Source organism: Panthera onca, chromosome D4 (genome assembly GCF_046562875.1).
Source record: "Panthera onca isolate mPanOnc1 chromosome D4, mPanOnc1 haplotype 2, whole genome shotgun sequence".
NCBI classification, from domain to species: domain Eukaryota; kingdom Metazoa; phylum Chordata; class Mammalia; order Carnivora; family Felidae; genus Panthera; species Panthera onca.
The window spans coordinates 41,174,061-41,200,913 of NC_138351.1; the positions used below are offsets into that span (position 1 = coordinate 41,174,061).

General features: G+C 43.5%; 1 protein-coding gene across 1 annotated transcript in view; it reads right to left on the minus strand.

The window, feature by feature from the left end:
* Positions 1-24,989, minus strand: part of TTC39B (tetratricopeptide repeat domain 39B) — a 129,246-nt gene extending 104,257 nt beyond the window's left edge. Inside the window, 2 exon segments of the mRNA XM_078436791.2 lie at positions 24,746-24,946; positions 24,948-24,989. Coding sequence (XP_078292917.2) covers positions 24,746-24,946; positions 24,948-24,989 — 243 coding nt within the window.
* Positions 24,990-26,853: the final 1,864 nt, after the last annotated feature.

Here is a 26,853-nt window from a genome sequence, read left to right on the forward strand (position 1 = left end):
TAGTTTTCCAACACATGGAGGAGGGTGTTACCAAAAAAACAAAACAAAACAAAACAGAAAGAGCTAACCTTATGAAGGGGGAAAAGAAGTTCCTTTTCTGCATTTTGTTAGAACTATGGAGCTGAGTTACAGCTAAGACAGGGGTTAAACTCTAAGGTGAGCATTCAAGGGGAAAACTGTGTATATAGTCAAAATTTACACTGAACAAATCCTGTAAATTACCAGTATATGACAGAGTACACATGACTTTGGATAGACTCTCATAGAGGAGTGGTGTATGTGTGCAATTAAGAGGACATAAGCAAAATATGTTTTTCACAACTGTGTATTATTAAATTTATTTAACATAAATGAGGAAATTATTTTACTCGCCTGTACACCGTCTACTCAGCTACTATTTTTACGGCTGTAAAAGGAACCTTGCCAACCACTTAACATGTCAAGCGCTCCAGTCCTCTGGTGCAAACCCCACCGGATCTACTGTCAACAGGATAATATTTAGGACATGCGATTTGTGCAAAGGAATAATTTTACACAAAACAAACAGCAGCAAACAGAACCAAAAGGCTGAGTTTTGACATTTTCAACTGTCTCATTTTGAGACCATCACTAGCAGAGGTACTTTAAAATTAAAAGGGACACAGAAACCACAGCTTCTTCCTATGAAGAAATAACCGTCAATTCCATTTACCAACAACATCCAGGCACCACACTGGGCTCTTGGATGCTTATTTCTAATTTACAGACAATCATAAAAAGTGAGCAGTTCACCTCTACTGTGTTCTCATAACAACAGGTAACAACACCGAGTGCCAAGCACTGATCTAAATCCTTGATGTGCATTAGCTCATTTAATCTTCATAACAACCCTGTGAAATAAGACTATTACTACATCCAAATGAGGAAACTAAGACCAAGAGATTTAATTAATGTACCCAATATCCCATAGCTAAGCCTCAGTTTTTCCATCTGTACAATCGTTATAATACCACTTCACTTATAGCACTGTTGTGAGATTTAACCGAGATCACAGACCATAATAAACAATGTTTTTTCTTATCATTAAAGTGTTTCTACAGCTGAAAAGTCTCAAGGGCAGCCTACGGATGAGCCAAATGAAACCTCTTACATCATCTTGCTGGACCCCCAAACTTCCCAGCTATGGCAGAGTTAGCATCTCCTGTGTAGCTCTGCTCCAAAGTAGATGCCTTAAGGGGCACACAGGGGGCTCAGTCAGTTAAATGTACAACTTCAGCTCAGGTCATGATCTCACACCTCCTGAGTTCGAGCCCCACACAGGGCCCTGTGCTGACATGACAGCTCAGAGCCTGGAGCCTCCTTCAGATTCTGTGTCTCCCTCTCTCTCTGCCCCTCTCCCACTCATGCTCTGTCTCGCTCTCAAAAATAAATATTTTTAAAAAGATTAAAAAAAAATTTTTTTTACGTAAAATGCCTTAAAGTAGGCCACAGAATCTTGTCACTTAAGATAAGTACTCAGAAGAGGCAGCTCCTGAAGAGTAAGGCTTCAAAGGAGCCCTCAAACTAAGAAAACCCAAAATTCATGAGAGAGGAGGAAGGAGTACTTGAGCTCAAGAGGTTCAAATCCCGCTTTCTCCACACACTAGCTTTGAGGCCTTGGGCAAGCTATCGTCCTTCTTTGTGCCTCAGTTTCCCACCTCACTGGATTGTCCGTGGATTAAATGACACAGCGAAAGCATGTACAACAATGACTGCATACAAAATATTAGTCATAACCGCTATTATCGTTGGGACTTGTATCTCCTAAAGGCACTGGTGAGTGGCACGGTTTGCTGCAGCCAGGGCAGTTGGGTAGCACAACCCTTGGCACGAAGAAACCTGGTTCTACCTCCCTCTGGCTGACATGTCCTGGTGTCCCCAAACAGATCAGGCCACCACAGCAAACCCATGCACCAAATCCAGCCTGCCGCCTATTTTTGTAAATAAAGTTTTATTGGAACGCTACCACACTCAATCATTTACATACTGTGTATGGCTGCTTTCCTGTTACAACTTCACAGCTGAGTAGTTGCAAGTGAAACCAAATGATCTACAAAGCTGAAAATACTATCTGGCCTTTCACCAAAAAAAGTTTGCCTATATTTACACAACTGGATGAAACATCAAATTTCCTTACCTGTCCCATTGGATATTTTGAAGGTAGAGTAAGACACCGATGTGAAAAATCTATAAAATGGTAGGGGTAATTTACCAAAACCCAAAGCCTTAAGCTTCAAATTGAAGAGGGAAGTAATGCTAAGAATATGAGCTGTACAGAGTCCATCACTTATTAACTATGTGTGGCCATAAGGGAGCGACTTAGATTCACTAAGATTCATATTCATCATTGTAAAATGGGAATAGCAATAATACCAAACATGTGGGGTTGAAAGAATTACATAAGCTGTATGTAAAGTTTAGCTTGGTGTCTTGTCCATAAGTACTTGGTAATGCCAGCTCTCGTTAAATTATTACTTTTGTTGTTATTACTGCAGGGAAAAGTTATACGTGACCAAATACTGGACCACTCAGACAGCACCTTCCCTCTGCGGGTATCTACTCTCATGAGAATTATAGGGGCTAGCAAAGCAGAGATGCTGAAACTGTTAATCTGTTCTCTTGGGACATTCTAAGGGAGACGAGGCTAAAACTCCAATATATTCACTTCTCTAAATTGGAGAACTGGACTAAATTGGACTAAATTCTCCTTCACTCCCACCAACATTTCCCTCTCAACAGCAAGAAATTTTCAGCAAGAAGCTAAATGCCTACCTGCACATTTGTGTAATGTCGAGAAATAAACTTCACATTCTAAGACAATAACTGAATCGATCCCATCATAAGTGAAATGCTGACATTTTGGCTTCTAACAAGAAACAATTAAATATGTAAACTTACTCAAAACTAGCAGAAAGGAGAGGCTGCCAGAATGAATTAGTACAGATCATTTAAATAGCATCTTGAATGTAATATACATTACACATCAAAAAAAAATTTTTTTAATTTAAAATCCTAAACATGTAAAAGAAAAATACTAAAAATCTGGTAAAACTAATGCATTAAAAAGAATCTGAAATAACTGCAAAGGAGCACCAGGAAGCAGAGGCATTTGGGGCTGATGCAAATGTTCAAGACCTCAATTATAGTGGTGGTTAAATGGGTGTACACAATTATGAAATTTACCCTGTACATTTAGTATGGATGCATCTTAGTGCATGCAAATTATACCTCCATAAAGTTGGTTCTTTAAAGATTTGGAGAACGACCTAATATAAAAAATTTCCATACGAAGTGTTGAAATGTGGATGCTGATATCATAAGGCTATCATAATAATGGTGTCAGTTCTGCAGTACTCTTCATTGTACCAGGCGCTGCTCTAAATGCTTTTACATGTATTAACTCATTTGTTCTTCTTAGCAGCCCTCTGAAGTGGCTTAGTGTGATCTCCACTTTACAGATGATGAAACTGGGACACAGAGAGGTTAAATAACTTGCTCAGGGTCACAAAGCATGGACCTGACAGAACTGGGATCTGAACCCACAAAGTTCAACTTCAGAATCTGTGATTTTATGCACTGTCATTAAAACCTTTAAAACTCCTTGAGAAACAAATTTTGCAAATTCCACAAACTGAGCTATTTGACAAAATGACCCTCATCAAACCGAAACAAAGCTATGGAGATACAACTTCTTTCCACACCATAGATCTCACTTGCAAACTTAGGTACATGGTCGTTTGTTTTGTGTCTGAGTTCCCTCCAGGCCACACGTTCCCTGAGGCATATCCATAATACCAACCAGGCACAAGGCATACACATGGCAACTGTGTCGAAACTACTACTTGAAAGAATAAAGAAACAAATGAGTGGTCCAGGAATGCACAAACGCATGTGTTTACACTTCAAGTATCACTGTAGATAGAAATTTTGCTCACCTGTGTGTGTGTGTGTGTGTGTGTGTGTGTGTGTGTGTGTGTGCGCGCGCACGCACTAGTTTCTTAAGTCAAAAAGTAAAGGTTATTCTGATTAATAAGCTATCCTACGGTTACTGAACACATCAAATGTCACTATGAGAATATATAAAGTATTTCGCATGTTTATACACCAAGTGTTACGCTTTGCATCTTAATATATTGTCTCATATAAACCAGACAGTGTTTCTCTAAAAGAGGTGTAATTATCATCCCAGAGCTAATAAATGGTTTACACGCAGGCCTACCTGACTCCATAGCCTGAGCTCCTATCCATCATGCCCAGTAATCTTACAAGTGGTTTCAAATTTATCTGAAAGGAAAACGGAATTTTCCTTGCCAAATTAAAGCTGTGGAGTTGGCACAGGAAGATATATGTATATGTACATATACATATACATATACATACATATATATGTATATACACACACACATATATATACATATTTATTTTATGATTCAGTTAAATCTTTCAATTGAAGAAAGAAGAATTATATATAAGTGATGAATTATAATAAGTGATGCTAAGGAAATTGGTTACCTCTTAGGACAAAAATAAAATTAAACCCATATACAAGTTTCCATATAGATTAAGTACACGCACACACACACACACACGAGATAAATGAAGAATATTTTTTTTTAATCTTGAAACAAGGACAATCTTTCTAAGACAAAACCCAGAAATCATAAAGAAAAAAGTAAAAGATAGGGCTATATAAAGTTTTTAAACTTCCAAGACAAGCATATGGCTAGGAAAAAATATTTAAGGCACCTTTACCAGACAAAAAAGTATTATTCATAATACATAAAGAACTCTCTTACAGGTCAATGAGAGACAAACAACCAAAACACTCAATAAAGGGTGTGAAAAGTACTGTTCAGTGAAGAAGAAATCCAATAGCCAATAAACTTAGAAATGTGCACCTAAAAAGTAGTAGCAGTATGCCCATATGATTGACAAGAATATACAAGACTGATAATATCCACACTTGACAGAGAGATGCTGGAAAGCAAACACATACCTTTGCTACAGTCTATATAGAAGTCAGTCTTACAGTATCTATTTTAAAACTTAAATGCATATACATGGATAGCAATACTACTTGTAGGAATCTATGCTATTAGAACATTCATACACACACACAAGAATCCATCTGTTATGGAACATATTATATTGGGAAAAAGTTAGACACTACCTAAATGATCTTCTACACAGAAATAGTAAAATAAATTACAGCACCATTACATTACCCAATTATCTTCAGTCATTATATAAAGAATAAAACAAACCATGGAAATATCTCTAAGAAATATTAAATGAAGGGGTGCCTGGGTGGCTCAGTCGGGAAAGGGTCCGACTTCGGCTCAGGTCATGCTCTCGCAGTTGATGAGTTCAAGCCCTGCATCGGGCTCTGTGCTGACAGCTCAGAGCCTGGAGCCTGCTTCGGATTCTGTGTCTCCCTCTTTCTCTGCCCCTCCCCCACTCGTGTTCGCTTGCATGCGCTCTCTCACTCTCTCTCTCTCAAAAATAAATAAAACATTTAAAAAACGAAATATTAAATGAAAAGCCTAGTCCTTGGAAAGACATAGGGAATATATTCATAAAAACTCAATGCTGATTTCCTCTGAGAAGGAGAAAGCAGGGAATGGTCAATGGAAAGATCACGCTTTGACTTTTGCATCACTTAGATCTTTTACAACAAGAATGCTTTTATGTATTATCTATATAATGTAAAAAATGAACAATCAGAACAATTTTAAAAAGCTTAAAGTATTACTTTGAGATAAGCAGATTCAACATTCCTAGAAAAAAACTCCTGCAAGGTAAAGTAACATGACATTTCAACTAATTTGTTTTATAACCTGCATGCTTCCATGCCCAGGATAAGTAAGCAGCACTTTCAGTCCCTAGACAACATTTTTTTTTTTAATTCTTTATTTAGAAATAATTTTAAACTTAAAGAAGTTACCAGAATAAGAATAGTAAAAAGAACACCTGTGTGCCCTTTATTCAGATTCATCTATTATTAACATTTTACCCCATTTGCTTTATAATCTGCTCTCCCCTCTCCCTTCTACCTCCCTTGTCCATCTTTTCTACTTAGGTACCTAGCCACTAATTTTTTTCTGAACCATTTGAGACTAAATTACATATATTGTGGCCCCTTTGCTGTAAATACTTTAGTGTGTATTTCTTAAAAATAAGGATAGTCTCTTATGAAACCACGGTACAGTCATGCACTTCAATAAATTTAACTACCTAAAACTACTGTCCATATTCCAATTGTGTCAGTTGACCCAACAATTCTCCTTTTTGACATTTTTTCCCTTGCAGTGCAGATCTATCTAGCTGTCATGTCTCCTTCACCTCCTTTAATCTAGAACATTTTCACAACCTTTGTCTTTTATGACATTGACATTTTTGGAGAGCACAGCACTCCCCTCCTTTTTTTGTAAATAGAACCTTCCTTATTTAAAGTTTCTCTGATGTTTCCTCATGATTAGATAGATACAGGTTAGGCTACTACACAAGGGACACTGTGTCCTTGCCAGGTCATTTGTGTCTGGAGGCACACATATTCATCTGCCCCCACTAGTTACAGTAATTTGGATCACCTGGCCAAGGTGTTGTCTGACTTCTCAACTACATGCTTATTATTTTTGTCTTGCAATTAATAAGGAGTTTGTGGTAAGACAGTGTAAGATCGTGTAAATATGCCCCCCATCCAAATTTGCCCCTAGATTTAGCACACTGGTGATAGCTGCCTGACTCCATGTTTACTAATGATAGCTGAAGACTGATTTTCCAACTCCAGCACTCCCTCCTTTTACTGACAGTGAAAGTCCTCCCATATCCCCATTTATCTATCTACTTATCATCAATATAGGCTCAAGGAGTCCCGTTATTTAAAATGCCTATACACAGGGGCGCCTGGGTAGCTTAGTCGGTCAAGCGTCCGATTGTTGGTTTTGGCTCAGGGCATGATGGCACAGTGCCTAAGTTCAAGCCCTGCATCAGGCTCCACACTGACAATGCGAAGTCTGCTTGGGATTCTCTCTCTCTCTCTCTCTCTCTCTCTCTCTCTCTCTCTGCCCTTCCCCTACTCACTCTCCCTCATTCAAGAACAAACACATTTTTTAAAAATAAAAATAAAATGCCTACACACATTACTGGCTTAAATTGTCCCCAGTTTGGCCTGGGCAACTTTTAAATTTCTCACTCTTTATCCCCTCTGAGCATATTCTATCTAATACCTAGAACTTGCTTATTATGAGAATTCTATTTTGCCAAGGAATTTTACAAGATTAAGGCACATGAAAATTTTAGCAATAAGATGCAATCATTGTTCTGATCCTCCTAACAAAAATGAGGTATGTAGCCAGTGACTTACACACCAATGTACGTTACAAAATTGGCTTTATTACAACGAGAATATTAAAGGTCTGCTTCATTTGCTGCCACCTGAAGCCGTTTCATTACCAATTCTTAGCCATTTACTCATTGCTCCAAATACTCGGAGGGGAACTGAAAAGACCATCAGCATTTATATCACAGTAACAGACGTCTAAACTCTAAAACTAAGTCTCTTTATTTCTTTTTAAAAAAAATTTTTTTTTAATTTTTTTTTTTAACGTTTATTTATTTTTGAGACAGAGAGAGACAGAGCATGAATGGGGGAGGGTCAGAGAGAGGGAGACACAATCCGAAACAGGATCCAGGCTCTGAGCTGTCAGCACAGAGCCCGATGCGGGGCTCGAACTCACGGACCGCGAGATCATGACCTGAACCGAAGTCAGCCGCTTAATCGACTGAGCCACCCAGGCACCCCTTAAAAAATTTTTTAACATTTATTCATTTTTGAGAGACAGAGTCAGAGTGCGGTGGGGGAGGAGCAGAGACAGAGGGAAACACAGAATCTGAAGCAGGTTCCAGGCTCCGAGCTGTCAGCACAGAGCCTGAGAGGGGCTCGAACTCAGTGACCGCAAGATCATGACCTGAGCCGAAGTTGGACGCTCAACCGACTGAACTACCCTAAAGCCCCTAACGCCTTCTTCTTTTTTTTTAAATCACTTTTTTTTAATTGAGAGAGCTATCTGTACTGAAAACTTGCAAAACATATGCAGCCAACCTGAAAACAAAGAACTGCCAAAATTAAGAAGCTGAAAAGCACCTAGAAATAACAGAAGAAATCAATCGTAATAGAGTTTTGCTCGAGTCATAACTGACATTTGAAGAACTTCAGTATAATTCAGAGACAGGAGTTCCTGCAAGCCTTGAAGATTTACTGCAGAGGAAGTGGACCGACTCTGGGTGAAAATGAAGCTACACCCACTAAGATTCCCCTGTACAAGATCCAGAAGGCTAAGGCCATTTTCCTGCCCCTTTCTGGCCTTTTCTGCTGTCAAACAGGAGTGACAAAGCCGAGGTAGTTTCAAAAGCAGTGCTCCAGCATCCAGTTTCCAGTTCCCTGTATAAAAAAGCAGGGACAACGGAAGCTTCTCTATTCTGGCTTCCTGATCCCTGAATGACAGCTACTGCAAAGTGCCTTGAACATCTGGCTCTAGAATCAGCCAGGGAATAGGAGCACCTCCCCTAAGCAGTCAGGTCAGCTCTGGATGGGACGGAGGTCATTCCCTGGAGGCTCAGCCTAGAGCTGCTCCTTCAGCCTCTCTGTGCATTTTGTAAACACCTATTTCCCTTCCTAAACTCATCTTACTTAAATGACCTACGGCAATTTCTGCTTCCTGCCCTGAAACCCGATGGAGTCAGACAGATGACAGAGAAAAAAATAAACAAGATAATACCCACTGTGATCATATCAAAGAGGAAATAAAAAGGATGCATGATAGAGAAAAGAGAAAGGCTGCTTTGAAGACAGAGCCTCAGGAAAGCCACACTTGGAACCTGATCTTTAAAGTGAGGACGGAAAGTTAAGAAGGAGCTGGTCATGTGAAGACCTGGCTGAAGTCTGCCAGGCTGAGGAAACATGCAAGAGCACCATAGTGGGAAAGGACAGGGTACGTTTAGCAGATCTGCTGGAAGCCAGGATGGCTACAACACAGGGACGGACAACGGGGAGAACAGCAGATGAGCCAGAGGAGGAAAGCAAAAGGCAGACCACATAGACCACGGGAAGGAGCAAGCATTTTATTCCAAATGCTACAGAAAGCTTAAAGTTTTAAGGAAGGGAGTAACATGTATCCGTGTCTGTGAATGAGCATGTGGGCTGCAGACTGGAACAGACAGCAGAAGGCACAGGAAGCCAGGAGACCAGTTAGGATGCTCTCTGAGAAGTGAGGGCATGAGAAACCCATAGTGGTAGTGTGGATGGAGAGAACGGGCAGGCTACAGTAAGGAGTCATGTTCTAGAGTGAGTTTCAACAGGACTAGATTATGAAAGAAATGTGGGAGTAAAAGAAGGGGAAACTTGGGGAAGGGAACAGAGATGGAGAATCAGATGAGGCACAGGGAGGGTTGTTTTGGTCAAGCAATACTGTTTTGTTTCCCCCAAAGCCTTGTCTTTGTGTTTGAAATAATTACAGACAGGACGATTTTCTCCAAATTGCCACAACTGAAATGGAATGCTCCGTGGTCTCCAATAAAGAGACAGGAGTTCATTCGAACATGTCACACATCCCTGAGGGGAGCCTAATCTACTGTCCTATGAAACCTGCTTCCCCAGATATACAGACCTGAAGTTCTGACTCTTAGCCAAATTCAGATATAACCTCCTCCTCCACAAACTACAAAGGGGGGTAAAAACAAGTAAGCCTTAAGAAGAAGAAATGATTCCTTGGGAATGCAAACTGGTGCGGCTACTCTGGAAAACAGTATAGAGGTTCCTCAAAAAATTAAAAATAGAACTACCCAATGACCCAGCAATTGCACAACTAGGTATTTATCCAAGAGATACAATTATGCTGTTTGGAAGGGGCACATGCACCCCAATGTTTATAGCAGCACTATCAACAATAGCCAAAGTATGGGAAGAGCCCAAATGTCCATCGATGGGTGAATGGATAAAGAAGAGGTGGTTTATATATACAATGGAGTATTACTCGGCAGTCGAAAAGAATGAAATCTTGCCATTTCCAAGTACATGGATGGAACCAGAAGGTATCATGCTAAGCGAAATCAGTCAGTCAGAGAACGACATATGAAGACTTTAAGATACAAAACAGATGAACACAAGGGAAGGGAAGCAAAAAGAATATAAAAACAGGGAGGGGGACAAAACAGAAGAGACTCTTAAATATGGAGAACAAACTGAGGGTTGCTGGAGAGGTTGTGGGAGGGGGGATGGGCTAAATGGGTAAGGGGCACTAAGGAATCTCCTCCTGAAATCATTGTTGCACTATATGCTAACTAATTTGGATGTAAAAAATAAATTTTAAAAAATAAAGTGTAGAAAAAAAAAGAAGAAAATGATTCTTCGATCCTTTCTAAGCTAGTAGCTCTATTTTTTTAAATGTCAACTATAATTGGATACATTTTTTAAAATGTTTATTTTTTTTTTTTTTTCAGAGAGAGCACAAGTGGGGGAAGGGCAGAGATAGAGGGACAGAAGATCCAAAGTGGGCTCCACACAGAGGGCAGGGAGTTGAATACAGGGCTTGAACTCACGAACTGTGAGATCAATGACCTGAGCCAAAGTCACTCAACCGACTGAGCCACCCAGGCGCCCCAATAATTAGATACATTTTGATTTGTGGAGCCTCACATCTTAGTAAAGTCATCTCATCTATTTATGAAAAAAAAAATTTATTCTTTGATGAAAATGAATTCCATGAATCTCAATGGTTTCTATTTGGAAAAGCCGGGAGAAATACCACATACACACATATGCTATTATTACTAAATAAGCAAACTGTTACAAATGTGAACACCTCAAGCTTCTAAAAGCATCAAGTGTGTGAATAAACTCCAGTCATCCTCATTTTGTGAATGCTCCCTATCTACCCCAGCCAGACCGCATGCTATTTCACTCAGCCCCGCTGCAGGAGTGAGGAAACTATGGTTCCACCTGCCTTGCCCTTGGTTACCTGGCTTAGGCAAGTTCTCCATAAGGACATTTACCACTGTTTGAATTTTAAAATAAAAACCAAACAAAACTGGGGCACCTGGGTGGCTCGGTCGGTTGAGCGTTTGACTTCAGCTCAGGTCACGATCTCGTGGTCCGTGAGTTCGAGCCCCGTGTCAGGCTCTGTGCTGACCGCTCAGAGCCTGGAGCCTGTTTCGGATTCTGGGTCTCCCTCTCTCTCTGACCCTCCCCCGATCATGCTCTGTCTCTCTCTGTCTCAAAAATAAATAAATGTTAAAAAAAATTTTTTTTTTAATTAAAAAAAAATGAAATCTATACACAGATGCTATTCAAATTAATGGCTGCAACTAAGTATTTATATTATGACAGGCCCTGGGTGAGGTGCCAGGGTTGCACCTGGTACCTCTAAGATGGGCAGTAGAATCCCATTTGACTAATGAGAGACTGAAACTCACAGAGAATCAGATTAAGTAACGTGCCCCTGGTCACACTGCCAGCAAGTGGCAGAACTCAACCCGTGTCTGCTAACCTGTAAGCCCACCCACGTTCCTTCTACTTTCTCTCTCACGTGCCTTCCTGAGAAGACACACAACAAATCGAAATTTCAGGGATGCTTAAAAAGAGGCTGATTTCATTTGATTCTTCGTCCCACTTGAGACTTCAGCTGTGGTGACAGCCCCTTTCATTCTACTGCGAATGGCTTAGAAATGCAATTGCTTGTTTATTCCTCTAGCAAGAACTAAACATATTGGATAAAAAGCTAAGCATACTGGGTAGAAATCTGCCTTGGGAAATAAACTAGAAAATCAGGAAAAACCTTTACCCATGTACACTACACATCTGCTTTCTTGCAAATGGGACAAATTATTCATTTGGACACGAATTACATGTAGCCCTCGAACCTCTCTTCTGATGATATTGATAGTGTAAAAGCCAAATCAAGCACTGACCCAAATACACCTTGCTCTCCAGTCCTGTTTTTTGATGCCTAACACTTGTGCATTATCCCTCTGATATATAATGGCATCTCATTTTTATTTCTGCCTGGGAAATTTTGTTTTCTCCTAGCAATTTTAAGTTTTTCAATTATTTTAATTAAAAGTGTATTGAGGTGAGAGCAAACGGGTACAAGAATCTTTATGGGGTGTGGAAATGTTCTTAAATTGGATTGTGTTGGGGGGGGTGGGCAAAATGGATGACGGGGGGGTCAAAAGTACAAACTTCCAGTTAAAAAATAAGTAAGTCCTGGGGATGTGAGGTACAGCATGGTGACTATGTCTAATAATAACATGTTGCATATCAGAATGTTGCTAAGAGAATAGATCTTAAAAGTTCTTATTACAAGAAAAATAATGTAATTATGTATGGTGACAGATGTTAACTAGGCTCACTACGATGATCATTTTGCAATATATACAAATATCAAATCATTATGTTGTACACCTAAAACAAATATAATGTTTTACACCAATTATGCCTCAATTTAAAAAAAAAAAAAAACTGGACTGTAGTGATCTATGAACAATTCTGTAAACTTCCTAACAATCACTGAATTGTACACTTAAAAAGGAGTCAATTTTATGGTATGTATTTACACCCCTCAATAAAGCTGTTTTGATTTTCAAGTGTACTGAAATAAGGCTAATAGATATGGAGGCGAATTCTCCTTCCTGGTTGAGAAGATAAAAACATCTCATTGCTAGAAACCCCTGAAGGGAATTCCTTTTCTGCTCTAGAGAAGGACCACCCTTTCCTTTTGGAACAAGGGAGCGTCTACATCCCATCCCTGCCAGATGTCGTGGCACATATGCCAAATAAGGATTATCTCGTCTTCGAGGCAGCCAGGAATGCTGCATAGTTATTAAGCACCTCCACAGGACAGAAGGAGGGAATATCTAAGAAGGCTGGAGGAGGAGAGGTGTCCCCAAGTCTTCAATGATGAAGCAGAACTGGCCAGGTGATGAAATGGCATATTCAAAGCTGGGAAGTGAGAAAGGACTGACCTGGGAGCTGGGGCATGGAAGGGGAACTACAAGCACTTCAGCATGGCTGATATTAGTCCGGTTAAGAATGCAAACATCTGGGGCGCCTGGGTGGCGCAGTCGGTTAAGCCTCCGACTTCAGCCAGGTCACGATCTCGCGGTCCGTGAGTTCGAGCCCCGCGTCAGGCTCTGGGCTGATGGCTCGGAGCCTGGAGCCTGTTTCCGATACTGTGTCTCCCTCTCTCTCTGACCCTCCCCCGTTCATGCTCTGTCTCTCTCTGTCCCAAAAATAAATAAAAAACGTTGAAAAAAAAAATTTAAAAAAAAAAAAAAAAAAAAAAAAAGAATGCAAACATCTGGGAGCCACCCCCGCCCCAACCTGCTGAATAGGAATGGCTCATGTGGGGGAGCGTAGGAATGTGCATCTTAACAAATCACCCACTCCCCTAACCTGGTGATGTATGCACACTAAAGTGTGAGAACCAATTAGCTAGATTCTAGGGAAGGCCTTATATGTCATGCTAAGGTGTTTGCATGATACCTTAAAGGCAGGGGTGCCTGGGTGGCTCAGTCGGTTAAGCCTCCGACTTCGGCTCGGGTCATGATCACACAGCTTGTGAGTTCAAGCCTTGCATCAGGCTCTGTGCTGACAGTGCAGAGCCTGGAGCCTGCTTCAGATTCTGTGTCTCCCGCTCTCTCTGCCCCTCCCCTGCTCACGCTCGGTCTCTCCCTCTCTGTCTCAAAAATAAATAAAGATTAAAAAAAAAATACTTCGAAGGCAATGAGAAGCTGTGAACAGATTTTAAGTAGGACTTGAACTTTAGGAAGAACAGTCTGACATGGCACATTGCTTTGGGGTTGAGCAAGAACCCTAGAGCCCCTCCACACCAGGAGTGCACACACACTGTCCCCTCCTTTACCTTTTAATTTAACCTCTTACACCAAGTAACTGAACACAAGCATACCTTTTACAGGTCACGGTCTCCTGTTAACATCTAGATGCTACCTGAAAAGACTGTAACAATGCCACGACATTCACCAGTGTTAAAGAGGGGATGGTCCTGCACAGCATAATGTCTAGAAAAACCAAAGGTTACTATATATACCACTGTGTGTCAATAGGGAAAAGCCATTTTCAAAATATGAGTGAGAGTACCAATGCCTTCCTGACAAATATCCACACTTTTCTGCTTTGAGCCTCTGTTTCCCATTCTCTTTTGTGGTTAAGTGACTTCCCCCCACCACCTCAGGGGAGGAAAGGGTGAGGACTATAAACGCAGAACTGACCGGCCTGGAGTCCTGGGAGTAGCCTGAGAGGTACATGCATCTATCCTAAAGGAATCCAACTGCTGGACAGGGGTTGTGCCGGAGCCTGGATGGGCCGACCCTCACAAAGCCAGTTTCTTACACAGTTGGGAAAATAATGTCAAGCATCCACACGTGCAGCCTCAATAACAAAAGAGCCAAGAGCCAACGTTTGTGCCCCATACGCTAAGCCCTTTATAGGACTTTAATCTCCACAATAACCCACTGAAGTAAGTTTTATTATCTTCATTTCACAGATGAAACCGAAGCTTAATTTATCCAAGGCAGTACATGGAGGAGGAGTTCAAACTCGTGTCCGTCTAACTCCAGAACGTGTACCGTACCACTTCATGGGATGTGTCAAATACATTCCTATTTTTTCCTAGTTTTTGATGCTTATAGGAATATTAAGAAAACAAGCAAATTGAATTCAAAAGGCTTATAACACATTATAAACAACTTACGTATAGGCCCTGAAATCACCTAGTACAAAGGTCAGCAAAATTTTTCCGTAAAGAATTGACAAATATTCAGGCCACGTGGGTCATACAGTCTGTGCCCCAACTATTCAACTCTGCAGTTTAGTGAAAGCAGTCACGGGCAACCCCTACACAACCAGACAGGGCTGTGTCCCAATATAACTTTATTGACAAAGACAGGAAGGAAGGGGGCAGAGTACATTTGTCCTTCTAAGTCCGCCACCCTCTGACCTAGTGGGAAGGGCACTGAATGTAGAGTTAGAGCACTTGACTTCTAATGCCAATTCCATGCCTAAGTGAGTTGAGGGACCCTGGGCCAGTCACTTCCTGTTTCTTGAATGCATGCTTAGAGAGTTTCCCTCTCAGTTGGCTGCAAAAATAAGGTAAAAATATATCTGAACACACAGATTCTTCACCAAACCCCTAAGTAGTAGGCAGTGGCAGCAACATCTTAAGGTAAGCAAAAGGAAAAGAGAACTACCGCTTTCAGAGTAATTCTGAAAATGCTATATGCCAAGCGCTTTGTGAAGTAGACCCTTACTTCAGCCTCATCAGCACCCTTACGGGTAGGTACCATTATTCTCGTTTTATAAATGAAGAGCATCAGACAGGTTAAATACATGCCCGAGGTCACACAGCAAATGGGAAGCCAGGATCTGAACCAGAGCTGGCCCTCTTCAGAAGCTCGATACTGCCGTGCACAGGGAGTGCTCCTGGGCAGTATCCTGGGCCCTCAGCCAGTGATTCTGCACAATGAGTGCTCCTGGGAGAGGCTTTGCAGTTAGACCTCATTCCCCTCTCTTGAGGAATCTCTCACCCTGTCATCTGTCTTGCCCTCCGCCTTCCAGAAAGATCATACCCTCTTTGGCCTGAGAAATGATGTGAGAATCTGAGGTTTGTTTCCTTTAGTTCTGAATGGAAGGACTGCGCTCGTGAGTTGAAAAAAGACCAGGAACCCCAGAACTCTGGGACGGAGCAGTCCAAGGAAGCGGGGAGAGAGAGCAGTGGTGCGCCATGTGGTTCTGCATCTCCGAACTCAGCCAAGAGTAAGAGTCTATGTGATGAAACGTAAGTCTATGGAATTACTGGCATGTCTGGCTTGTCTGCCTCCTTAACCACTGCATTGCAGTGGACAGTCATTTGTTTAAAACTTCCAAAACAAGTTGAGAAAGGACAAAGCAAAACCAAGAAATAGAATCCTCACTGCTTCCTTTATAAAAAGGCGGGGGGGGGGGGGGGGGGGAGCCGAGGGGAGCAGAGGGGAGGGGAGAAGAGAAGGAAACACATTCCCCGAATACAGGAGGATACATGTGTCTCCCCACTGTCAAAGAAGAAAATAGAAAAAGACAGACCCCAGCTCCCTAGCTGAGCACTGCAGCAACACACACAGCACTGCCCTCCTGCCTCGGCCACACAGCCCCTGCAGGCCCCCCGCTTGCACGCAATGGCCTCTGTCATGCTTCATCCATGCCCAAGCCTGTTTCCTCTGCGGCTCCCTCCGCTTCAAGGAATGAAGGTGTGAGCTGTCCCGCTGCTGCCTGCTGAAATCCACCCCTCAATATCCAGATCAAAACCACCATCTAGATCATCGATGTCAAAGCTCAAAAGCACTTCAGAAATAGATGGTCAGTGTCAACTCTTTCACGTTACCTGTGAGGAAACCAAAGCCCAAAAGGGTTAAAGGGACTTGCTCTTCCATCACACAGCTGGGTAGTAAAGACTAGGTCAGGAAACCAAGTCAGCTGCTTGCGGGTGGGGGCATGACATCCTGATGACTGCCCTGTGAGTGTCCTCTCCTCTTCCTAGGAGCGCCAGGGTACTTACACTCTGTCTGGCCTCTCCCCTACTCCAAGTTAGAGTTGTGTGTTTGGGCCCACATTCTCAAGTGTCTGCTCCTTATCTTACCCACCATGTTATCCCAGTGCTTAGCTACACCTGCATACGGTGGGCCTTCAGAGGGCTATAACGGTCACTGACAAACAAAACACCAGAAAAGCACCTGCCTCTCCACCTGGGGTCCTGTCTCCCTCCAATCAGCCTCCACGCACTGCCAGACAAAGCCACCTACAGCATTGGTCTCTCCACAACTCTCCTTAGCTTAAACCCTTAAATGCACATGGTAATACCCACAATTTGGCATGGAAGAATCGGACGGCCCATCCTACCCTTCCAGACTCATTCTCTGCCACCCGGAGCACCACCGACTCTCCCCCCACCTCTATACCTTATGCCTGCTGTTCCCTCTCCCTGGGACACACTTCAAGAATTCCCCTCGTTACCCACTCTCTCCTCATGGTTAACCCCTATTCATCCTGTAAGATCCAGATTTTCTAAGAGATGGCCTCCTCAAGGAGACCATCCCTGACTACCCATCCTCCCTTTAGGATGAGGTGCCCTCCTTCTGTGTTCCCAAAGCACCCTGGCAATCCTCCTTTATGGTCTCAGCACAGAGTATTACATCTATTTGTCTGTACACCAGCTCCCATTCCCTACTAGACCCCAACTTAGAGCTGGAGCTGTGTTTGCCTCTACAGCACCTAGTGCAATATTCAACACATCAAATTAGACTGAATAATTCTTACTTACTAGTTGCAATCAGACCCAACAAATACATATATGTCACATTATTTCATTAAAATATTTTAAAATATGTAGGCCCTATGTATATGTCAGCATAATATCAGCAATACTAAGGGGACATGTCCAAGGATCTCAGCAGGGAAGCACTTTACTACACAGCCACAGTCTTTAAATAAAGAGCATAAGTAGCATAATGGCATTTGAACCTTCAGGCATTCGACACTTGAGGAGTCCCTTTAGAGAGGTGTGGTGACCCAACCAATATGGCCAACTGGCCAGGGTGGAGGACCAATATCCACTAAGCAAGGAGTGGGAAGAAAGTTCTGACACAGTCGGGGACCAACAGAAAGCTCTCCCCAGAAAGCCTCACAAGCACTGGGCAGTCTCCAGATACTCATCTTCTGGAAAGTGAGCACACAGTGACTTCAGGAGACCCACCTGAGATGGCCACCGGGTCCCCCAACACTCGGGCCTGAGAAGATGTCAACAAATGGTTAGGTGGAAACCATGAGCCTCACAGAATTCACACTATCAGATTCACACCGTCGATAATTAGTAACAGCACCCGTGGGCAGGGAACTAAGCCAAGAAGGCAAACAGCTAACCCCAGGAAGACCGGAGACCTGCCTAGAAAGAGCATACCTGTGCTACTGGACTTGAGAGGAAGGAAGCGGGTATCCAGGTACGAAGGGACGGGGAAGAGAAAGTGAAGGCAAGTTTCACTGAGAAGGTGGCATTCCAAGAAGAGACGGGATTTCAAGAGACTCAAGGTTGAACAAATCAGGAAAACTGCCGGTTGGTTAACCTGAGGAGGAAGTGGAGGCCGATGGCATAAGCTGATGCTATTTTTACCTCCCACTAATCTGCAGAACCAATTTGTAAACACCCTTTCTCAGCCCTGCCCAAATTCACGCACTCATAAACAGTCCCTCAGTAATGAAAAGTCACAGTGAGGGGTGCCTGGGTGGCTCAGTCGGTTAAGTGTCTGACTCTTGATTTCGGCTTAGGTCATGATCTCACTGTTTGTGAGATCAAGCCCCGGGTGAGGTTCTGTGCTGACAGCACGGAGACTGTATGGGATCCTCTCTCTTCTCTCTCTCTCTCTCTCTCTCTCTCTCTCTCTCTCTATCTCTTTGCCCCTCCCTGACTCGTGCTGTCTCTCAAATTAAGTAACTAAACATTAAAAAAAAAGAAAGTCATAGCAAGCCACAAAGGTGAGCATAATCTACGTGAGGTACTCCCCATCCCTGTCCTCTATACCCACCCCTCGTGTGTTAACAGCACCACAGCCCAGCCACACAAGGAACCCAGAATTATCACTGAACAGCTCCCCACCCCTCCCCATCCGCTGACCCTCAAACTGGGGAAAAGGCCCCCAAGACAATTCCTCCTCCATGTTCTCCCTCACATCTGGCCTCTTCTTTCAAAGACCGTGGCCTCTGCTCCACTTTTGTCCTTACCTCCTCCCACATTAACTCTTGCAACAAGCCTCTCGCCCTTCCTGCCGCCACTTCCACAATCTGGCTGCATTAACTTCACCAGATTCTTCTTCCTAAAATAAATAACCTTACCTGGCTAAAAAACCTTCCAGATTCCCATTTTTCAGGAGATTTCACCCACACTTAGCATGATGCTCCAGATGCGGTACCACATGATCCAGGCTGGCCTCTGTGGTCTCAGCCCTCACTGGCTCTCCCTCCCGCTGGCTGGGGGCCCTGCTGAACCCAGGTGTGCTCTCATTCCTGCCCATCTCAACTTCCACAAAGCCTGCGCCATATCTCACTTGCTCTGCCGGGCACAAGCCTGCTCACCATTCATGACCCAGTTCAAATGCTATCTATCCCTTTATCTTAAAGTCTCTGTCAGCCCCTAAACTAGGGTGGCATCCCTGTGTTGCACCTGTTGTCCTAGGGTAATTACTAAAAGCATCCCATTTACTCTCATACTGCCCTGCTACGGACAATAAATTACATGACCCTTCTACCTAAAACCTACCTTGATCCAAAGACAGAACTAGTTACTTGCACGACTGTGTCTTTTGCTAAGAGCGTATGTTCCTCAAAGGCAATAATGCTGTCTTATCTTAGTGGGTACCTCCAGCACGTACAGACTGTTAGCACCTGAGACGTACTCAGTGAACACTGGGGGAATAAAAGAATGAATCTGATTCTTGGGCACCTGGGTGGCTTATTGGGTTAAGCGTCCGACTTGATTTCGGATCATGTCATGATCTCACAGGTCGTGGGTTTGAGCCCTGCATTGGGCTCCTGCATTGGGCTCCATTAACAGTGTGGGGCCTGCTTGGGATTCACTCTCTCTCTCTCTCTCTCTCTCTCTCTCTCTCTTTCTCGCTCTCTCTCTCTCTGTCCCTCCCCAGCTGGCATGCATGCACTCTCTCTCTTGCTCTTAAAATAATAAACTTAAAAAAAAAATGAATCTGATTCTTTAAAAAACTGTAGCAATCAATCTTATCTAAACTTCATCTAAAATTCCAAAGATAAATTTTCTAAGTTAGAATTAGATCTCAGAAACCCTGAGCCAAAAAGGCAGGCCACAAAAGCACCTGCCACATTAGCCGTTTCTTTCTTCAACAGGTGTTTCTCACTTTTTTCCATATAGCCCTCTTAAGGAGCCCTTTTAGACAATTTTTCCTAACCATACCCACCAAAAGTTTAATAACGCTGAGATGTATATGTGCTTCATACATTAAAAAAGCCAGTATAAAGTTTCTTCTTTTTTACTCAACAATGGATTTGGAATACCTAAATAAATATTTTAAGTTAAAATAAATATTTTAAGTTAAATTGAAAATTTTAAAACTATTAACATTTAACTTTATAACTGTATTTGCTGAGTGGCTTTTAATGTATCAGATTACATATGCAAATTTCCAACTTCTACATAACAATATCAATGCAACCAAATTTTTAACAGACATTCAAAACTGCTATTTTTCAAAGGTAAAACAATTGAAAATTTGTCTTCTTAAAAATCACTTTTTTTGGGGGCGCCTGGGTGGCTCAGTCGGTTAAGTGTCCGACTTCGGCTCAGGTCACGATCTCGCAGTATGCGAGTTCGAGCCCCGCGTCGGGCTCTGTGCTGACAGCTCAGAGCCTGGAGCCTGTTTCAGATTCTGTGTCTCCCTCTCTCTCTGCCCCTCCCCCGTTCATGCTCTGTCTCTCTCTGTCTCAAAAATAAATAAATGTTAAAAAAAAAAAATTTTTTTTAAAAATCACTTTTTAAAGAAGTTATTTTGGGGAGTGCCTGGCTGGCTCAGTTAGAAGAGTATGTGACTCTTGATCTCAGGGTTGTGAGTTCGAGCTCCACACTGGGTGTAGAAATTACTTAAATAAAAAATAAAAATGGAAACTTAAAAAAAAGTTATTTTTAGTGAAATTTTGTTTCACAGAAGAAAAGAATTTTTAACTTAAGTAGCTGCAGATATTCATTCAAATACTACTGATATGTTCTTTTTTTAGTACCTGACAACTACTGATGGACTGAATAACTTTAATAGGATTAAATAATAAAATATAACCTGTTCCTATTTAATTTTCAGATACCAAGTCATTCATGAAAGCACTCAGGGCCAAACATAAGCAACATCCACAAGGCAGCCAATGGGTGGCCTGTACATAGGAGGAGGTCACCAGGAGAGACAGAACTTAAAGATCAAGTAACTGATACAAAGTTCTCCAGTCCTTCCCATCTATTTGTCGTAGGTTTATAGTACTGACCTTGCATACATACTGTATATCTGTCATGAACTTGATGTGGACGTTGCTTACGTAATACCCAAGAAAACTCAAGGAAAGAAATTTTAATGCTAAGTAATAAGATATTGTTGATCAAGCTCTGAAGGGCCATAAAACCATTGTAATATCTAAGATGTTTTTGCCTCCCTCCAGAACCCATTTCTGCCACCCTTGAGGTTGCAAGCCCTAACTTCTGTGTTCCCACATTTATCCTCTTAGCAACTAAATGGAAAAACAACAACAACAAGAAACACCAGTTTACCAAAGAAAACACTCCATCCCCCAGCCACCATGACAGTTTCTCTACCACCATCATCTCCTGAGAAACTCTGAAAGAAAAGGAAGTCCCATTTTATTAGCTCTCCTCCCAAAAAGGAGCATCCCCCCCACAAAAGTATAGACTTCTAGAAATGGAAGAACACTTAGGGTTCATCCAGCCCCACCTTCTTCAGATGAGGAAACTTAAAAGAACCCTAAGAAAATGAGACTTACTCAATGAAATCACTAAGTTGTAGATAGAAACCTTATCAGTCTGGTGCCCCGTTGTATCTGCGGGCAGATGTCTGCACACATACTGAATACATGGCTAGCGGGCAAATTACTGACAGAGAGCCCAGTTCGTCTAATTCCTAGCTACTTTTCCAACTACACCGCACGGCCCCCTTCTACTTCCCTAGGATATAAGATAATAGCCACAAAGCCTATCAAAATGTATATTAAAGTGTTTAAAAAGCTCCCCCGGCTGAAATAAGCCATTTTAGTTTCACACACCCAGTAAAACTGAGGAGCCAGGTCTTGTTCACTCCGTGTAGACATGGTAGAGTGCTCAGGCCAATGAAATGTTAGGGACTTTCTACAAGGAAGTCAAGGGTACCCAGTCCACAATGCACTACTTCCTACTTGCTTACACTGCCTTGAGCTCTATTCTGGAGTTCTTATACACATGTCCTATCTCCCTACCTAGACAGAGAACCCTAGAGAGCTAAAACGGTGTCTTCTCTTTCTAAGGCACCTACCAAGTTTCAGCACAGAGCAAATGTTCAATAAATGTTTGCAAAATTTGGGGGCCTGGGTGGCTCAGTCGGTCGAGCCTCCGACTTCGGCTCAGGTCATGATCTTACCGTACGTGAGTTCAAGCCCCACAGCCGGCTCTGTGCTGACAGCTCTACCTGCTTCGGATTGTGTGTCTCCCTCTCTCTCTGCCCCTCCCCCGCAAAACTAAAAAAACATTTTTTTTTTAATGTGTAGTTATTTTTGAGAGAGAGACAAAGCACGAACAGGAGAGGGGCAGAGAGAGAGGGAGACACACAATCCGAAGCAGGCTCCAGGCTCTGATCCGTCATCACAGAGCCCGACACGGGGCTCGAACCCATGAACTATGAGATCATGACCTGAGCCGATGTCGGACACTCAACTGACTGAGCCACCCAGGCACCGCCAAAAATAAATAAGCATTTTTTTTAATGTTTGCAAAATTTATACCAATAGAAATGGGGTACTGTGAGGGATAAATGTGAATTTGGCAGGAACAAAAAAATTTGTTTATACTTTGTTCAACTCCTAGGACCAACATAGTATGTTACATGTTAACAGGAGCCTAATAGTCACTGAATTTAAAAAAAGAAAAATAAAGCAAATAATGAGAAGTTATTAAGAAACATCATTTCTGCTTTTATTCATTCATTTAACAAATGTGTATTTACCAAGAAGCTGTGTGCCAAGCTCTCTGCTGTTCTGAGACCTAACTTCCCCCACAGAACTAGAGTCCTCCTCCCTAGCTAGAGTATCTTAACACTTCGGTCCGTCTTGTAGGCAGTGGGCATAGCTAGGATGGCTGTGTATTTCTATAAGCCCAGGACAGTCCCAATTCACACCTACTGTCCAAGTGTTAATTATTAATAGCATCCCCTTTCTTTCTCAACAATGCTCTGGTCTAGACAATTCTATAGCCCTAAGACTACCAAATCTTTTTAGACTAGCAGACTAGGGATTCAAAAATTCACTCCATATTTACTATCTCCTTCCAGTCTTGCTTCCTCATCTATAATATGGGCATAACACTGATCAAATTAACTGGTTATACAAAGGGAAGCAGTTGGGAACAGGCTGGAACATCACATTTAGATCATTTTGCCAGGGACTTGCATGCCAGATATATAAATACTTAATATATAACAGACAGCCATAAAAACTTTTGAGGAAGGGAGTGTATGTATGGCCAAAGCACCATGAAAGTGTTACTACCTTGATTAAAGAAAAGAACTAAGGAGGAAAGAAAAACAGGAGGCTCTAGGTCATACCAAAAAGACAGCCTAAAGCTATAAATAAAGAAAGGTTGTCATGGATGAAAATAGCAACAAATATGCTATTTCATCACTTGCCTTTATGTGTAGTTTAAAAGTTTCAACAATAAATACATGCAACTTAGCAAATTGTGGCTCATTGTTTTGTGGTCTTGGGGGTCCTCATTGCAAGGGACTGGCTGTAAGGAAGGTTCTCAATGACCCGGCTTGTCCTCTTGCCGGTCAGTCGTGTAAAGGAGCTGTAGTTTGGTTTTTGTTTCGTTTTTATATTAAGGGCTACACTGAGAACACAATTCGTTGTCAGGAGTTTTCCAACATTAAAGAGATGGGACTGGAATTTTAACCCGCCTCCTCCAGATCTTCCACTATTGCATCATTTGAAACTAAACCTCCTCCAGCAGCCACTTGTAAAATTCAAGTCAGGTAAAATGGCAGCAGCAGCAGCAAATGTGGGTGCTGCTGCCGGCCTCAACTTCCAGCGCAAGAGGGAGCGTCTCTCCGGAACTGCCAAGTGCGGCTGAAAGGAACAATCAATAAATCAACAGGTCCAGCGCGCGCGCCAAAGGGTGCTCAGACCCCCGCGCGCCCGCCACCGGAGGAAATGGCTATTTAAATACGGTGGAGAAGTGAAGAGGCCGGAGTCGGTTCTCTCCCGTCCACCACCGCCACGGCGGACCTGCGTGGGAAAGGCCCGTGCCCTGTAGACTGCGGAGAAAGCACCAGTTCCTGGGCTGCTGCTCCGGTCCTGCAGCCCTCCGGCCCCTCGGCAGCCCGTGCCCTGTCCGCTGGTGCAAACACCCCTGGGGCTCCTTCCCCCGCCTGTCCTCCTCCTGTCACTGACTGAAGCCTTTCGGTTCTGCCACCTGGAAACTTCCACAGAAGTGAGATTCCACAAACCCCGAGGGCCAGTATCGGGACTTCAGGGTCAGACCTCAAAAAGCCCAGGCGCTCCTGAACAGTCTCAGAACCGCCCAGGGCTGCGAGTCCCGCGCTCCCGCGCACTCGCACCCAACCACCCGCCGACCCGGCGTGGTGTCCTCTATCCCACGACCCCGCGGTGCCGGCGCCCCAAACTCCGCAGCGCCTCCGATCCGAGCGCCCTCCTCGCGGCCGCAGGGAAAGACCTCCCAGGCCGGGTGCCCTTTCCCCCCCCCCCCCCCACCCCGCAGCCCCTGCTCCTTCCTCCGAACCGGAGGCTGCCTGTCCCAGACTGGGGACCAAAGGGGCGGACCCTGGCCGTCCCTGCCGGGCTCGCTCATCCCTCCCGGACTCCAGGGACAGTACCCGCACCCCCACCAGCCAGTACCTCGTCCGCCTCCAGCTCTGCTCCGTTGCCTACGAGCGCCATGTTCCTCCTCAGGCTGCAGCCACCCAAAACCCAGACAGGGAGCTCAGAGCCTGCGAGGTTTCTCGACTCGGGACTCAGCCCAGCGCCAGTGAGGGAGGAAGGGGGCGGCCCCGGGCTCCCGCCGGGTCGCGGGCGGGGCCAGCGCCCAGCAGAGCGAGTGCTTTCCCCGCCCCCGGCGCCCGCAGACCAGCAGAGCATCCATTGCCCTAGCCGGCGCCAAGCGGCCCGCCTCGCCGCAAGCTCCGCCCCCCGCAGGCCTCGCCCCGCCCCCCCACGCGACTCAAACTGAAAAGTTAACCAGGTTCCCGCAACGAGTCTCCGCCCCCCGAGTGGGCGGGGTCACCCGTGGGTAGGGTCACTTGGTGGGCGGAGTCATCCCGCAGGCTGAGACTTCGGTGGTTTGGCCCACGTTCTGGGCGGGTGCTTGCCGGGGCCCAGCATGGCGAGCTCTGCCGAGGCGTGAGGGCGGGAGAAGATGGGTCTCTTGGTAGCCTGGAGGCAAGAGAGCGCCTAGTTGACGAGGTCGAGGGCGCGCTACTCTACAGGTCGGTGGAAGCGTCCACCTGGTCCGTGGGCCGATGCCAGTCCGCTTGCGTCGCCACGTGAGACTCACAGATAATGGGGACCAGGGGGCAGCCCTGGGTCACTCAAGATCACCTGTCGCCCAGAGGCCTCTGTCACGCCACGTGCCCAAACACTACGTCAGATAGAGGCACGCTGTGTTTACTTCTGTGTATGTTTCAAAAATAAAGGAAAATCCACGGAACAGATATTTATATAATTTGGAGCTCCTCTACCCCTCCTCCTACTCCCCTGTCTCGATTATGTCCGCATAACATCCCACACTGACTTTTGTGGCCCCAAACACATGTATCTAATTCATGCTTGAACTGTAAGCTGTATGAGGGTTGAGATGCTGTCCACTTCAAGGCTGTATCCTCAGCACTAGAATAGTGCCTTGCACATAATAGGTACCCAACAAATACTTGCTGGCTGAGTTTACAAATTCATTCTTGCTTCTAACATGTAGTAATGAAACTATCCAACTAGAAAATTAAAAGCTACATTTTTTAGGGTTGGGGTATTTTTTGTCTGCTTTGTTTTACACACAAATTCGCCAAGTTTAATTCCATGAAAAATGTTTACAAAACACCATCCCAAAAGTTCCCTGTGCTCCTTTGCTGTCATTCATGCCCCCTCCCCCCTCCATGGCCTCTGGCAACCACTGCTCTACTTTCTATCACCATCGTTTTGACTTTGCTAGAATTTCATATAAATTGAATCATAGAGTATGTGGTCTTTTGTGTCTGGTTCATGAAAGGCCATGGTCATCCAGTGATAATCATAAAAATAGCTAACATTTGTTGAGTACTTACTATAGGTCAGGACTATGCCGAGCACCTCATACATATTATCTCATTTATCCTTCATAACCCCATGAAGTAGGTACTAGTATACTACAGATAAATAAATTGAGGCTCAGAGAGTTAAGTAACTTGAGGTCAAACAGCTTTAAAGCAAACAAGGATGCCTGCATCTGAGCTCCAGCAGTGTGACTTCAAGGGGTAGCTGTTAACCATTGTTCTGTACTGCCTCCAGCCACTCTCCCTCTCTCCTTATTTGTTTCAGTAAACCAACTGCCCACACATGTCTATTACACGTTTTCAATAAATCCCCTTTGCATCCTTGAAACTTGCTCTACAATGGTTTCTATCCCATGAACAATGAAAAAAATAGGTTAGATTGTCCTGATGGTTGCACAACTCTGAATTTTCTACAAATCATTGAATTGTATGCTTATGGGTAAATTTTATGGTTATCTGTATTCTCAATAAGGTCATTTTTTTAACTGGTCATCTTCTCTCTTTTTTTTTTTAATGTTTATTCATTTTTGATAGAGAGGGAGATACAGAATCTGAAGCAGGTTCCAAGCTGTCATCACAGAGCTAGAGGCAAGACTCAAACTCCCATGATCTGAGCCAAAGTTGGACACTTAACTGACTGAACCACCCGGGAGCCCCAACACCTTCTCTAAAAAAAAAAAAAAAAAAAAAAAAAATTATTTA